The sequence below is a fragment of the Myotis brandtii genome, unplaced genomic scaffold (genome assembly GCF_000412655.1).
Source record: "Myotis brandtii unplaced genomic scaffold, ASM41265v1 scaffold1643, whole genome shotgun sequence".
Taxonomy (NCBI): domain Eukaryota; kingdom Metazoa; phylum Chordata; class Mammalia; order Chiroptera; family Vespertilionidae; genus Myotis; species Myotis brandtii.
In genome coordinates this window covers 777828-791852 of record NW_005356017.1, presented here as the reverse complement: position 1 = coordinate 791852, position 14025 = coordinate 777828, and the positions used below count along the sequence as shown (strand labels likewise).

The 14025-nt window shown below is 36.9% G+C and overlaps 1 protein-coding gene across 1 annotated transcript in view; it reads left to right on the top strand.

Annotated features, from left to right (window-relative positions):
• ZFPM2 (zinc finger protein, FOG family member 2) overlaps nucleotides 1-14025 on the top strand; it is a 312267-nt gene that overhangs the window by 91653 nt on the left and 206589 nt on the right. The window contains exon 2 of the mRNA XM_014536528.1: nucleotides 9884-10002. Coding sequence (XP_014392014.1) covers nucleotides 9979-10002 — 24 coding nt within the window. The 5' untranslated portion in view covers nucleotides 9884-9978. The remainder of the gene's footprint in view (nucleotides 1-9883; nucleotides 10003-14025) is intronic.

The following is a 14025-nucleotide window of genomic DNA, read 5'->3' as shown; positions in this document are numbered from 1 at the left end:
AGACTAAAACATTTCCAAACTATATATGTATGTACGTATGTGTGTGTGTATGTGTGTATATACACACACATATATATAATTTCTTGAAGATGGCATACAATCAGAGAATTCATTTGCTGATTAATTACGTTAATGCTTCAATGTCTAGTCTGCACAGTATTTATTCTTCTGAATTCTGGGACCCACATTGAGGTTTCATAAAGCGTTTCGGTGTTGTATGTGCTGCCCTGGCAGTAGTGTTGTAGATATGAACTCAAGTAGCCTGTGATCCATAGTCATTTGTACATGGTGGAATTTTTAGTCTCTTTATGGTTCTATTTTTCACTCTTATGTTTTTTAGCACTTTTAGTGATACTTAGACATTTTGTTCTCGGGATAAAATTCTTTAAAGCTATAACGGAATACCACTTTAGATCAGTCTTCGGCACATTTCTGTTAGTCCACTGTTACTTCCCTGATTTAGATGAAAAGCTTTCAGAGTATTGTTGTGGTTTTTCTCATGTTATTTGTTCACCTGTCAAGTCATTGTGGCATCCCTTGGTTTCCACATATTATGACCCCAAATTTCCCTTTTCCACTCCCAAAAGGAGCTTCTTACAGACCATTCCTTCCAGGCAAAATTCATTCTAATCACAATGGACACTTAATACCATTTACCTGTTCAAACTTATCAGTACATTTTCTCTCATCTGCACCTATACCATCTTACCATGTAAGCAAGACTCTACCTGGGTTTCTTACAGGCATTGAGCTGAAGGAACACCTCATAAGCAATGACCTGTGCAAAGTTTTCCTGTGCTCCCACTATCTTCTTCTAAATGAATAAATGCCACTTATGAGAAAGCATACAACTTTACCAGACAAAAAGCAAAGGCTGCCCATGCACAGCAGGAGTGGCTAGGATGGTTGGGCATCACCCTGTGCGCTGAAAGTTGCCGGTTTGATTCCATGCCAGGGCACATACGTGTGTGCTGGTTGGAGCACATGTGGGTGTTTCTTTCTCACATCAGTGTTTCTCTCTCTCTTCCTCTCTCTACGCATGTCCTTGAGTGAGGACTGTTAAAAAAATAAATGTTGCCTAAAATGTAGAACCATGAATATCAGTGAGGTCCATTGGTGTTAAATGTTCTTTGAAAGCTGTTTCTTGCTTCTTTCTCGCCGAACAGGATCTGGGGGTGATTTTCACCCACAGTATCTCCTTTGGAGTTTCTCCTTCTGGAGAAACCCGGCCTTCCCTGCCCAGGGCTCCGCAGACGGTGACCCAGCGGTGGCCCTCCCGCCTGTAGGCTGACTCCTGGCTGCTGCTCCCCCACTGCTGTTTCCTGTGTCTGCTCGCCCAGACCTCTCCTGTCCACGATGATTCCTCCCTAGGCAGACCCTCCCCTCTGTGGCTCGAGATTGGAATCAGGAAGTGGTACTCGGTCAGCCTGTGACGAGGAGTGTTGGCTGGAAGGTCAGGGAGGGTTTCTGGCAGCGGAGAAGCACACTGTGCCAGGTTTCTTGAGCAAAAGACTGATGACACCCCCTCCTCCTTCCAGCGGCTGAAACATGTCCAGAAACTGCAGCTCCTTCTGCCAGTGACTTTTCCAAACATTCCCCAAAGCAAAGCGAGTCGTACTCCAGGTGAATATTTTCAGGTACCTGGGTTGAGCTGGAGTTTTGTTGTTACTCATAGGAGCAGACCATAGAGCAAAAGGCAGAGCATGGCAATTTCTTGCTCCCACACTTGAACGTGTTCTCTGCATATAAAACTTATTTTGTATGTGAATATGCAGGTTGTGGCTTTCTAGTTACTTCAGATCACGGTGTGTGTGTGTGTGTGTGTTTTTTTTTTAAATCTTGAATTTTCTACTTTATTCCCAATAATACTACTACCTAGAACCATTCTCTATCTCTCCTATTTTTCTGTCCTGAAAATGATCATTGGTAGGTTTCCATGGGCCTGAGGATAGAAAGAATGCCCAGACATGAATCCTTAAGACCAGGCAGAATAAGGAAGGAAAAGCTCCCTGAGTTGGTAATACATGCCATTATTTGGTAGCACGTGCATGCTCATTTGCTTCTTAAACAGTGCGGTACGCATTGATTTCGAAGACTTTTTAGAAATGAGAGCCAACGTGTGCATTTTGCATTCTCAAGAACTGCCGTGATTTAACCTGCTCTAGGGTTTAGACCAGCCGTGGGCAAACTACGGCCCGCAGGCCGGATCCGGCCCGTTTGAAATGAATAAAACTAAAAAAAAAAAAGACCGTACCCTTTTATGTAATGATGTTTACTTTGAATTTATATTAGTTCACACAAACACTCCATCCATGCTTTTGTTCCGGCCCTCCGGTCCAGTTTAAGAACCCATTGTGGCCCTCGAGTCAAAAAGTTTGCCCACCCCTGGTTTAGACCATTCCAGGGTCTTGCTTTAGAGTTGTTAGGCACTGAATGCCTGGCGTGGAAAGGGAACGTTTCTATTTTTCCACCACCATTATGTTATCTTTCCCGGTGCAATTACAAGCTAATTCAGGGCTCTTTGTGTTAGACTAATAGCTTGGGATTCGCTGCTGTCACCCCATACCTCTTCACACACTTTTAATACCAGCTGCGGTGCCCCCAGCCCTTACCTGGGGTGAGCATTTTTCTCTAAGTAGAGACTCGTCTTTGGCAAATCATTAAAGGAACATCAAAAAGATCTCATCTGTTAGAGTTACGTATGGCTAAGATCAGAATTATCAAATATCTCATTTTTTCCGTTATTATTTTTTTTCTTTTTCTCCCCCCTGCCTTATCCACACAGTAAATGTAGTTGTCAGCAGGATAAGTTCATGTGCCGGATAAGGTCACAATTTCATTTAGTGACAACTTCCAACAGTACGAACTTACAAGGTTCGATTTATTAAAGAGTCAGAAGGGATAAGATCGCTGCATGGCCAGCCTGATTTATCAGGGTTTGACTGGAGGACTTGAATAGGGAATGTCGTATTTCAAGTTTATGTTCAAAACTGTGGTTTAGTGTGTGTGATGACTGCATGACTCAAAAATTGAGAAGGAAAATTAGAAAAGGGATCCCAATAAGGCGATTTGCCGCCACTGGCCAAGGAGTCTCATTTCCTTGCCAAACCAAGCTTCGAGATGGATCCACAAAGCATCCTATAAAGGCACTATTTGTCTTAAAATGCAGATGAGACGTGCTGTCATTAATGCCGGAGGAAACATGCATCGCGACCAGACTGCAGTTTGACTGTGCAGATAACGAGCAGTAAAATGACCATCTAATCCTCGTATGTATCTGGCAAGCAGCTGTCAAATGGTTAAACCATAAGACAGCCAGAGCTCTGCCAGAGCTCAGCCACCTTGGCTGACTTTGACCATGTTTAGAGATTTCTTGAATCTTTGAGCGCTTTTTGAACTCAGCATGCCTTCGGGACTGCCCATGTTTGATACCATGATGTGTACTGTTTTTTCAACCATGGAGCAAATATAAATGTGGGTTCTGACGCCCTAGCTTTCTGCTCTAGAAAGGCCTGGTAGACATTATGAACCCATTCATGTGGCCTGCTTTAAAATTTGGTTAAATAGCTCTAAAACCAAGTTCAAACCAATCCAAAGTTTATTTTCGGCAAATGAAACATGATCTCCTGTCATCTCATTTACTTGCAGTGATGTCCCGTGAAATCTGAGCCTTGAGTTAAGCGATGTTCTGTAAATACCATATGCATTTATGTCATCAACTTAATGCTAAGCTTGGTTGAAGCATGATTGCTGATAACTGTGCTAAAAGGCCCACAGCTTGTCTGTTCCCCTTTGGTGTGCTACACTTCTCATATACTTTGCTTTCTAAAGAGGCATCAAAAGGACCCCATTAAAAAGAAACAAAATGATGGCTCGATAGCACCTTCAATGAAAAAAGATTTGAGTATCTCTCTCATGATTTTAAGTATTTCTTTCCACTAGTAAATTTCTTTTGCTTGGGCAAAAAAAGTGGGGTGATATCTTAAAAGCTGCAGTATGTTTGGTAGTGATTTCTGACTTAGGGCTTTTTTTTTTTTTAAGTGAAGCTATCATAAGTCTTTGAGTAATCACAGACTTTTAAAAGTATGCATTATCAAGAAGATAAGAGAACCAGCCCTCAGCACTAACAATATTATCTTTTACCAAAATTGATTAGTCCATCCTATGTGTCTCAAATATTTTGTGTGCACTTACCCAGCATGTTAAAAAAAATAAGGCTTCTTTTTGAAGAATCGCTGTAAAAATACAAACTGGGCACAAGAGAAAAATCTTTATTTTTTATCTTGCTCTATATTTCACAAACGAGGTAAAATGTATATGAATATAATAAAATGTTGAACAGATGAAACATAAGGTTGTTATAATTCAAAGAAGACACATATTAAGACAATTTTTTGTCTTTAAAGTCAAAGTTAACTGTACTCAAATGGAGTTTATGATCTCATGAAAATCTTATCCAATCAGCTCCGTGTTCAATTTGTACTTTGTAATTACTGCATGGCATAACCCATATTAATTACCAGAGAATAAACAGAAATACAAAATATACCTGAAGTTCATGATGTTTTTACTTGTGTCGAGGTGAAAGAAGTTATCAAGGGGACACTACTAAGAAGTAATTAACACAAAACTGTGTGGTATTGGACTGTAATATCATGGGGCTGTTAGGGAAGGAGAACTCAGTTTGTTCTGGGATTCAAAGAGGTTTCATGAAAGAGATTAGCTTTGGGATTGATCTTGCAACATTAGTAGGGTTTGTCAAGGCACCCGGAGGACAGTGTGCTTGCCAGGTAGAGGGAACAATTCTCAGGAAGGTGTGGAAGTTAGACTGGAGACAATGAGGAAGGCACGCCAAAGACTTTCCTGATAAGATGAAAGAAGAACGTATTCTGGGGAGTAGAATAGAAAGTCAGCCAGACACTGTGGAGCAATGTTGTGATATGATTCAGAGTCAGACATAGAAGTTCAAGTTGGATGGTCTAAAGGGAGCCAGTGAAGTAATTTCACCAATGAGTGACATGATGGAAGTGTAGTTTTAATAAGTTTATCCTGATAGTGATTGGGAGTCAGAATTGGAGCCGTAGAGTGAATTGAGGCTGGTTGGTCATCTACATCTGAATTGATAAATACCTGGAAAATGCTTGTAAGGAATGTGGATCCAGGAGATATTTGAAAGGATGCTAATCAAGGGATGGGGAGTATTTCATATAGAGGTGTTAAAGACAGAATGTGACCACAGACCCTGGTGAATGGTTAAATGTGATGCTAGAAATATGTGAACACACTCTTAGAATGCTTTGATTTCTTTTGGGTGAAACAGTAAATAATTATTAGGTACTTTGCATATGTTATCTGAGTTAATTCTCCTAGCAACCATATGGTATTGAGGTTCCTATTTACAATACCATATTGTAAAGTACAAAGGGTTAAGGAATTTGCTCGGGATCACCTGACTTGTTCCATTTACTCTTCTCAAATTCAAGTTTGAACCTATTCCAGTTCGTGTCCTGGCCTCTCAGTCTACAAAACTCCTTTCACTCCGGATACCCAGGCTCGTCATCTTACCAAAAGGAATCTTTCTAGTCCCTTTCTTACTCTCATAAATTTTCACATTACTTGATTGATCCCTTCTCCTTTAAATTCTTAATCAATCCATTGCCTGCTATGGTACCATGTTTAGTTTATTTTTTATTCTTTTGCCTTTCTAAATTGTCTGTGCCTGCTCTTCCATCACTCCACCTTTAGAAGATCCTCGGAACTCTGTCCTAGGTCCTTTCATCTTATCAATATGCACGGTCTCCTAGATCATCTATCTTATGGCTTTATTACCATATACTCATTTTAATTAATGAATAAATGCCAATATTTATCATTCTTGCCATGACCTTGCTTCTGAGCCCAGCCTTGTACCTGCCCATCTAAAAATCACCTCTTGTTTTCCTTACAGCTACATATTTTAAAATTATAGCTCTTCATCTTATCCCTAAGTCTTCCCCCCCCTCCCATGTTCCCAATCTCAATAGGTATATGACCGTTGGCCCACTGGCCTAAGCCAGATACTTAAACATCATTGTTGCATTGTTTCTTCCTTAACTCCTAAAATCTGAATAATCACTCAATTCTACAGCTTCTACTTCCTAGGCCTTATAGATTACAATTTCTGAAATGTATCCAGGGTCTAGATTTGTTTATCATTTTATGCTTGAGTGTCACCCAGTGTCTGGTATTTAGTAGACACCCAATCAATATTAGCAGGCTAAATGAAGGAATAAACCAATGAATGGAGGCAAAAAGAATGAATAAACAAATCAAATAAGAGCTTTGCTTTCTGATTTTGAAATCTCTGATCTTTTCGAATCAAACATCCACTTTATGATAAGGTGGTGCTAGGACCTGGGTCTTTGACCATCAGCCCAAGTACTCTTTCTCTCATAATATGTCACATCTGGGGAAAGAAAATCATGGTGCCCTGGACACCTTACCAAAAGGCAAGTGAGTGAAAACCCTTCTTTAACAGTGAAGAACCAACGATTCAGAAAAGATTTAACATATTCATGGTAATTCAGCTGGTTACTGGATAGTTAGGGCTAAAAATCATTCTTACTTTTAATGCAATAATGTTTCCTCTATTTTGTGACACGTATTAATCATTGAAAAAATTAAAAATATCATACTCTTAAGCAGCTGGAAGTTAAATTAAATATAACTTCCATTTGTACAATGTCTTATTTCTCTTGCTGTCATTAACCTATGTAACCTTTGTACTATCTAAATGCTAATAATTTTCTATTTTTTTTTTGCAGTTCTATAATGCTGTTGTGAATAAATGAATACTTTTATTTAACCATTTCAGCAACAGAAAGGATTTTTCCTAAACTTTGAAATAACTTCTAACAGGCCAGAAAGGAGACTGGGATTTGCCTGCTGGTCTAATGAAGTTGAAATGATTGACTTGATAGCTTGAATGGTTACTGGACTCTCTGTTACGGCCATCTCTAAGAGCTCATAAAGTATTTGTGATCTATTTAAAATTTTAAAGCATTGTAGGAAGACACCTCCAAAATTTGGGATATATTTGGGTATCACTTTATGATCTACCCTAAGTTTGTAATTATTAATCCATTAAAAGAAAAAACTGCTTGTAAATCCACTGGCATAGATAAGAAGTCACTGTTTGAGTCTGAGCCCTTTTCAAATGAAAAATGTCAGTGGCAGAAAAAGAGGATGAATTACTTTTTAAAAGGGTTTTCAGAGATTCTCATGATTCCTCTTAAATAAGACATGACTATTTTTTACTGTGTAAAAACGAGCAAATTATTTGGGCATCATCTTTATGTAGAAAACAACAGTCTTAACTAGAGTTTAGCTAAGGGTTGAAGTGTATTTTACCTTTAAATGGTAAATTGTACATGCGTTTAAAATGTAAGTATGGTTGAAAATACTAAGAACGATCAGGTCGAAATAAAAGTTTCTTTTCTAATAGAAGAAATAGTCTAAAGATTTAAGTGACTGCTATATTGCATAAATATGCTTACTTTAGGGACATTTCCCACCTATTCCTTTTTGACGTCATAATAGATTGTTATCTGTGCTCTGTCTTTGAGGATGTTTCTATGCAAGGTCTTTGATTCCAATGCATTAATCAAAGTGGCCATACACAAATGAAAAACAATTTCAGGGACAAATCTCAGAAATGGGTTTGTTATTCCATATACAATTACAAATTTCTATTCTGTATTCCTTGAATTCTGAATAAGTTTCATGATTTGATTTTTTTAAAGCACTAATATATTATTTAATGTAGGTAAACTATTTCTAAAACTATTCTTTAGAAGCTCAGGTATACTGAACCTTTCTGGGTCCATTTCCTCATTACTAATCATATGAGCCACTGAAAAAATTGGGAGGTTTTTATCTTACCTTAATGAATTCAATGAATTCTTCCATTTTGAGTATATTTGACAATTGGGAGAGAAAAGGAGTGTGAGGAGGGAGAATAGAGGTGCAGTCTTTAAATTTGAATCTTTTCACTGTGAATATGGAATTATTTCTATTACATGTTTATTGTTCAGATGCAGATATTTTTCTATTTTATAATGGACACAATTTAATGATTACACAATATTTTAGCTGATTATGATTTATATACTTTGATCTTGGTTTTGGGGGTAAGTAGTCATAAAACATGAAATGTAATGTCTGGTATTTTAACTATTCAAAGGAAGTGACACAGACATAGAGATATAAAGAAGAGATATAATTGAACTCAGGTTGATGGTTTTGCTTTTAAAATCATCATGATTAGGTGTTCATATTTAAAGGTAGTTGTTGACTTGAAAAAAAAAAACTAGGACAAGATTAAGGCAAAATTTTCATAATATGTTACCTACCATGGTTTACATCATTTAGAAAATTTAATTACTGAATACATTATATTCTATTTAGGATTTTCCTCAACTTCCTATTCTGTATGGATTTCCACTTAGACATCTTCCTATTCCAGTCCTTCCCATTTTTATATCTGCTGCTGAGCAGGCTGAGAAGAAACACCATTAAAAAAAACTAATAATGTCCTAACCGGTTTCGCTCAGTGGATAGAGCGTCAGCCTGTGGACTGAAAGGTCCCAGGTTCGATCCGGTCAAGGGCATGTACCTTGGTTGCGGGCACATCCTCAGTAGGAGGTGTGCAGGAGGCAGCTGATTGATGTTTCTCTCTCATCGATATTTCTAACTCTCTATTTCTCTCCCTTCCTCTCTGTAAAATATCAATAAAATATATTAAAAAACTAATAACTTATATTATTAATTTATTAAAAGATAAAATTTTGGTGTGATAATATGGTATGGTAATACTTTTACAGCATACATAGCATATATTAAATTATTTAAAGAGAGAGGCTCCAATTCCGGATTAAGATTTTTTTTTTGTTAATCCCCCCAAATGTTTAGGCTGGTGGCCATTCTTTGAAGTTTTGAAGCTCTCCTGTAATTTTTTATTAATTCATTTATTTCTCAAACAAACTCTTTTGCTAACCCAGAATCTTACCTAAAGCACTAAATATAAAAATAACTTTGGCCCTGGCCGGGTGGCTCAGTCAGTTGGAGCTTCATGCCATTTACCAAAAAGATTGTGGGTTCGATTCCTGGTCACAGCACAAACCTGGGTTGGGGGTTCCATCCCCAGACAAGAGGCAACCTATTGATATTTCTCTCTCACATCCAGGTTTTCCTTTCTCTCTCCCTTCCTCTCTCTCTAAAAGCAATACGAACATATTTTTAGATGAAAAAATTTTTTAAATGACTTTGACCAAACCTTTCTTATTTGGGAAAAACATGTATTTCTATTTTTTATACATGTAGATGTTTTTATTCATTGGAACTAGTAAAATTTTAGAAAATTATCAAGTACTTAAAAAAAAACTTTCCTGATTTTGTTCAAGTCTTGGATAATTATAGTAAAATTACTGCCTAAGATAGATATCTTTAGTTGTAATTTTTTACTTATATTGGTGATGACATATAAGAATTTAAGCTCTACCTCATTGTCCTAATGTTTCTTGTCTATCTGTTTTGGCATAGGACCAATGCCTTTTGAGGAAGTATTATTATTTCTGGTTCTTAAGGACTTGCTAAATAGAATTGACTTCAGTAGATGATGTGTGTGCAAAGGTGCAAGAAAAAAATGGGACTAAATTTGAATACAATAATAAGGACAAGTTTTATTTTCCTCCTAGGATAATAAGATCAGTTGTTTTTTTAGACAAGCATAATTAATTCTCTTTATATGAGTGCTGAGGGTATTGTGCACATAAAGCAAACGCACAAAAAGAGGTGGCTGTTGTTAAAGCTCACAAGTGAAAATACTTGTTTCCATCCTTTGCAGGAGAGCTGGAGGTCTGTCAGAAAGATGGGGAACGGAAAATTCAGAGTCGGCAGCAACTTCCTGTGGGAACAACCTGGGGCCCATTCGCTGGGAAGATGGATCTGAATAATAATTCCTTGGTATGTGGATGTTCTAACTCAATATTTTGTCATTGCTCAGAAATTATCTGTTTGCTTCCCAGTGAAATCACTAAAAATAACAGGGATTTTTTTTTCTTATTCATGGTCCAAACACTTGGATATTTTCCAAGTGGTTTGTCTCTGACAGTAATATACGCAGAATTTAGAAGGAAACAGGTTAATCATTACTAAATGGTTGTTTAGTAAGGTAATTTATGACGTTGTTGCTTTATCTGCTTAGCCAGACTAATACTATTCACATTTAATAATACATACAAATGCTTTTGTTTTTAAGATGACGCAAATTAATTGTCATACATTACAGGTTTACACGAAGAGCAAGGAATAAGCAACCTTGCTATTCCTCGGTAGTACTCTTTGTGCCCATACGAGCAAGGATAAATGATTAGCATTATATTTGTTGTTAAATTTTTTGTGTGTTTTTACTAAGTTCTGAGATCAGAAAGTTTGCCTCTACGTAAGATTATATAGACAACTGATTAATTAGATGTTTTTAAAAGTCATAGATGGGATGCTTGGTTACATTTAAATTTCATTTCTTAATTGGGTATATTAGTTTCCCACTGCTGCTATAGCAAATTGCCACAAACTTGGTGGATTAAAGCAACACAAATTTATCATCTTGCAGTTCTGAAGATTTGGATTCTGGAATGAATCTCTCACTGGGCTGAAAATCAAGGTGTCTGAAGGACTGAATTCCTTTGGGGAGTCTCTAGGGGACAGTCTGTTTTCTTCGCTTTCCCAGCTTCTCTGGGCTGCCCACAATCCTTGGCGTATGGCCTCCTTCCCTCTTCAAAGCCCGCAGTCACTGAGAGAGTCTTTGTGGTGTCCACATTTTGACCCTGACTCTCCTGTCTCCTTCTCTTATATTTAAGAACCTTTGTGATTACACTGAGCCCACATGGGTAATCAAGGAGAATCTATTTTAAAGTTCAGCTATTTAGCAACTTTAATTCCATCTACTTCTGTAATTTTTCTTTGCCATGTTATGTAACATTCACAGGTCCTGGTAATTAGGACCAGTCCTATTATGTGATAATTCAAAGGCTAAAATTTATGAAGAAAAGGTCTTATATTCTTTAGGAGATCCAGAAATTATATTCTCTCTGAATTCCATTTATGTAGGGAGAGTCTCATGGCTACTAAATGACCTTATCTACACTGTGGAGATATAAAATCTCCCAGAGGGGTTTTGACTAATGTGCAGAACTCACCAAGACTGCATTTCTTCTTCAACTTATCACATGAACGAAATTTCTTGTTCAAGTTATTTCATGAAAGAAACTGACATGCATAGATCTCTGCTTATCCCATGCCATGCGGATGAGACAAAGGTTACTTACTGGATCACCTAACAGTAATGAGTGGAATAAATAGGAAATATTTGTGTCACCAAACTTTTAATTAACATGTGAGATGTTTGGGGTGTGCTTTTTACTTCCTAAACTCACGTATTTTCCATAAAAGGATGAAGCAAGAGATTTTACATTTTTTAAGAAACAAGTTGATAGGAGGGGCTCAACATTTAATAACCTAGGCAGTTTAATTCTTGGTGATCCAGTGCACCTATTTCAAAAAGATTTTGAGATGTGGCCCTCCACACACTGCAGGCCTTGCTTGGTAGAGATGTATTCATAGACAGTCCTATTGATTCCTTTACTGATTCCTTTACTGATTTCTCAAGCAAAGTCAAAAAGAATAAAATTGTCTAAACATCATAGGTTGAGTTAAATGCTATTCTAAACCCATTTGTCTGGAGGTTTCTATTGGTTGTCTAGCACTGTTGATAATGTTTTAGGCAAGAAGATATTTATCTTATTCATCACTCATATCAGATGCCAACACAACCTGTAGTCATTTCTCTAATAGTTCTTCAAAAGTGTAATGGCGCTGAAGTGGCACCGATTACTGATGCAAGAAATGAACATTTTCCCCTTTTAATATCTATAGAGACATGCAAATTTTTATTACTCTTTTTGTCATTATCTACATATATGCAGAGTGGTGCTTTTATACATTTTTAGCATATCCTAAATTGGGATGTGTGTAAAATCTATCTGTGAAAGTTTGTCAGTGAAGTAATTTCCTGAATAATTTTTTTGACAGATGATATCATTTTGGCTTTTTTTCCCTAGTCCTGTACCACTCTAAACCTATTTTATGTCATGTTTTATATTTTTCAAAGTATTTGATTTTTAGGTATAAAGTTTTTCAGAATTTTTGAAACTCTTTGGAGTGTATGAATACTCTTTGGGGTATCAAAAACCAGCAGTGGGTAATAGTTCTTTATAAAATACAATCTTAATACCCTTCATTTCTTCTTTTCTCTTAGTTAAATATCTAACTTATCTTATTTTCTTAAACGATTTCTCTATTGAAAAACTTAGTTACTTTGCTTAGTTGTACTTTAAAACTATTTTTCTTTTTCAATAACATTCTTTTCCAGAATTCACATAGAGTTTATGTCATGAAATTCTACCAGTACTACTGTGTGTGCTACTCTTATTTCTGTAGAACAGATGGTTAGCACATACCACACACGTATTCTTCTCTAGACACTGTATGGAGAGTTGGAAATGGATTAGTTCATGTAATCTTCAAAACAAACCTGTGAATTTGGCTTTTTTATTGCATTTTAAAGATAAGAAAATAAAAACTTAGGCCTTTTATTTCTAGACTCTGCAGTTTTAAAACCGTGCCATCTTGCCTCCTCAAAAGCATTTGCAAACTGATTTTAGCATGGTAAAATTATTGGCCATTTTTTACAGAAATTTTCAATTGATAAAAAATCTCTGGGAGAAAATATCACTAGTTACATCACTAATTAGAGGTATGCTTTTTTTTTTTACTTTAGGCAAAATATTTTTTCTGACTCCTCACAGTCTATTTGAGCAGCGATGAGTTAATTCAAAGGCACCTGCAATTTTAATTCTCTTTATAATGCGGACAACACTTGAATATGCATTTTATATCGTGAAGATAAATTTTCCTTGTTATAAAATATCTAGCCTGCTAACTCTTCCTCACCCAACCTTGCATCAGTTTGGATTTAGCACATACTTTTAAATTGTTTATTCGCCAGCCAATGTAATATTACTCTGGTCTGACTCATGGTGTTGGCTCAGGAGATTCAGCACACTAATTAATCCAACACTGTAATTAATTGAGTCACCATGCCAGATGTCAAATCCTTTTTATATCTTTCAAGTCCCCATCTTGAAGTGCATTAGCAATATGCCACCTTCTGCAGGACGCCTTTGCATCGTACCAGGCATTTGGATGTACACGGAACATTTCAAGAAATATGTGCTATATGGAAACACCGAACAAACTGATTTGACAAGAAGTTATTCTTGGAAGCATATAATACACTGAACATAAAAATAAATCATCTTTTGCCCACACCACATGATCTTGTTAGATACTGCATACTTTCATGGTTTAATAATAAATAGCAGCATATAGTTAATACTTTCATTGGGCCATATATGGGTAAAAGTGCTTTTACATCTCATTTAATTCTTACACAAGCACACAATACAAGAGTGTTTATCTCCTTTGTCTCAGTGGAGGGAACTGCTGCTTGGGGACATTAAATAACTAGCCCAAGGTCAACCTAGACTCCAGAACCCATGTTGCCATCAATTAGTGTCTTAGAAATTTTATCTGTCATGCAGGGATCATAATACGACCTCACTGACAGGGATTTTTGTGAAGACTAAATGAGTGGCATGTGTGAGTTATCAATAAATAATAGCTACTCTTATTGCTCAATCACCATACAAACCGGGCCCATGATAATCTATCAAGTTTAAAACGGAAAAGACACTCCAAATTAAACAAGTAAAATTGCAGACCTTTGTTGTTTGGTGATTTCACAGGCCCAAATTTGACTATTTCCAAGGACTGTATTAGTCAGGATTCTGCAGAGAAACAGAACACATAGGAAAATAGGAAAGCAGGGTGTGTGTGTGTGTGTGTGTGTGTGTGTGTGTGTGTGTG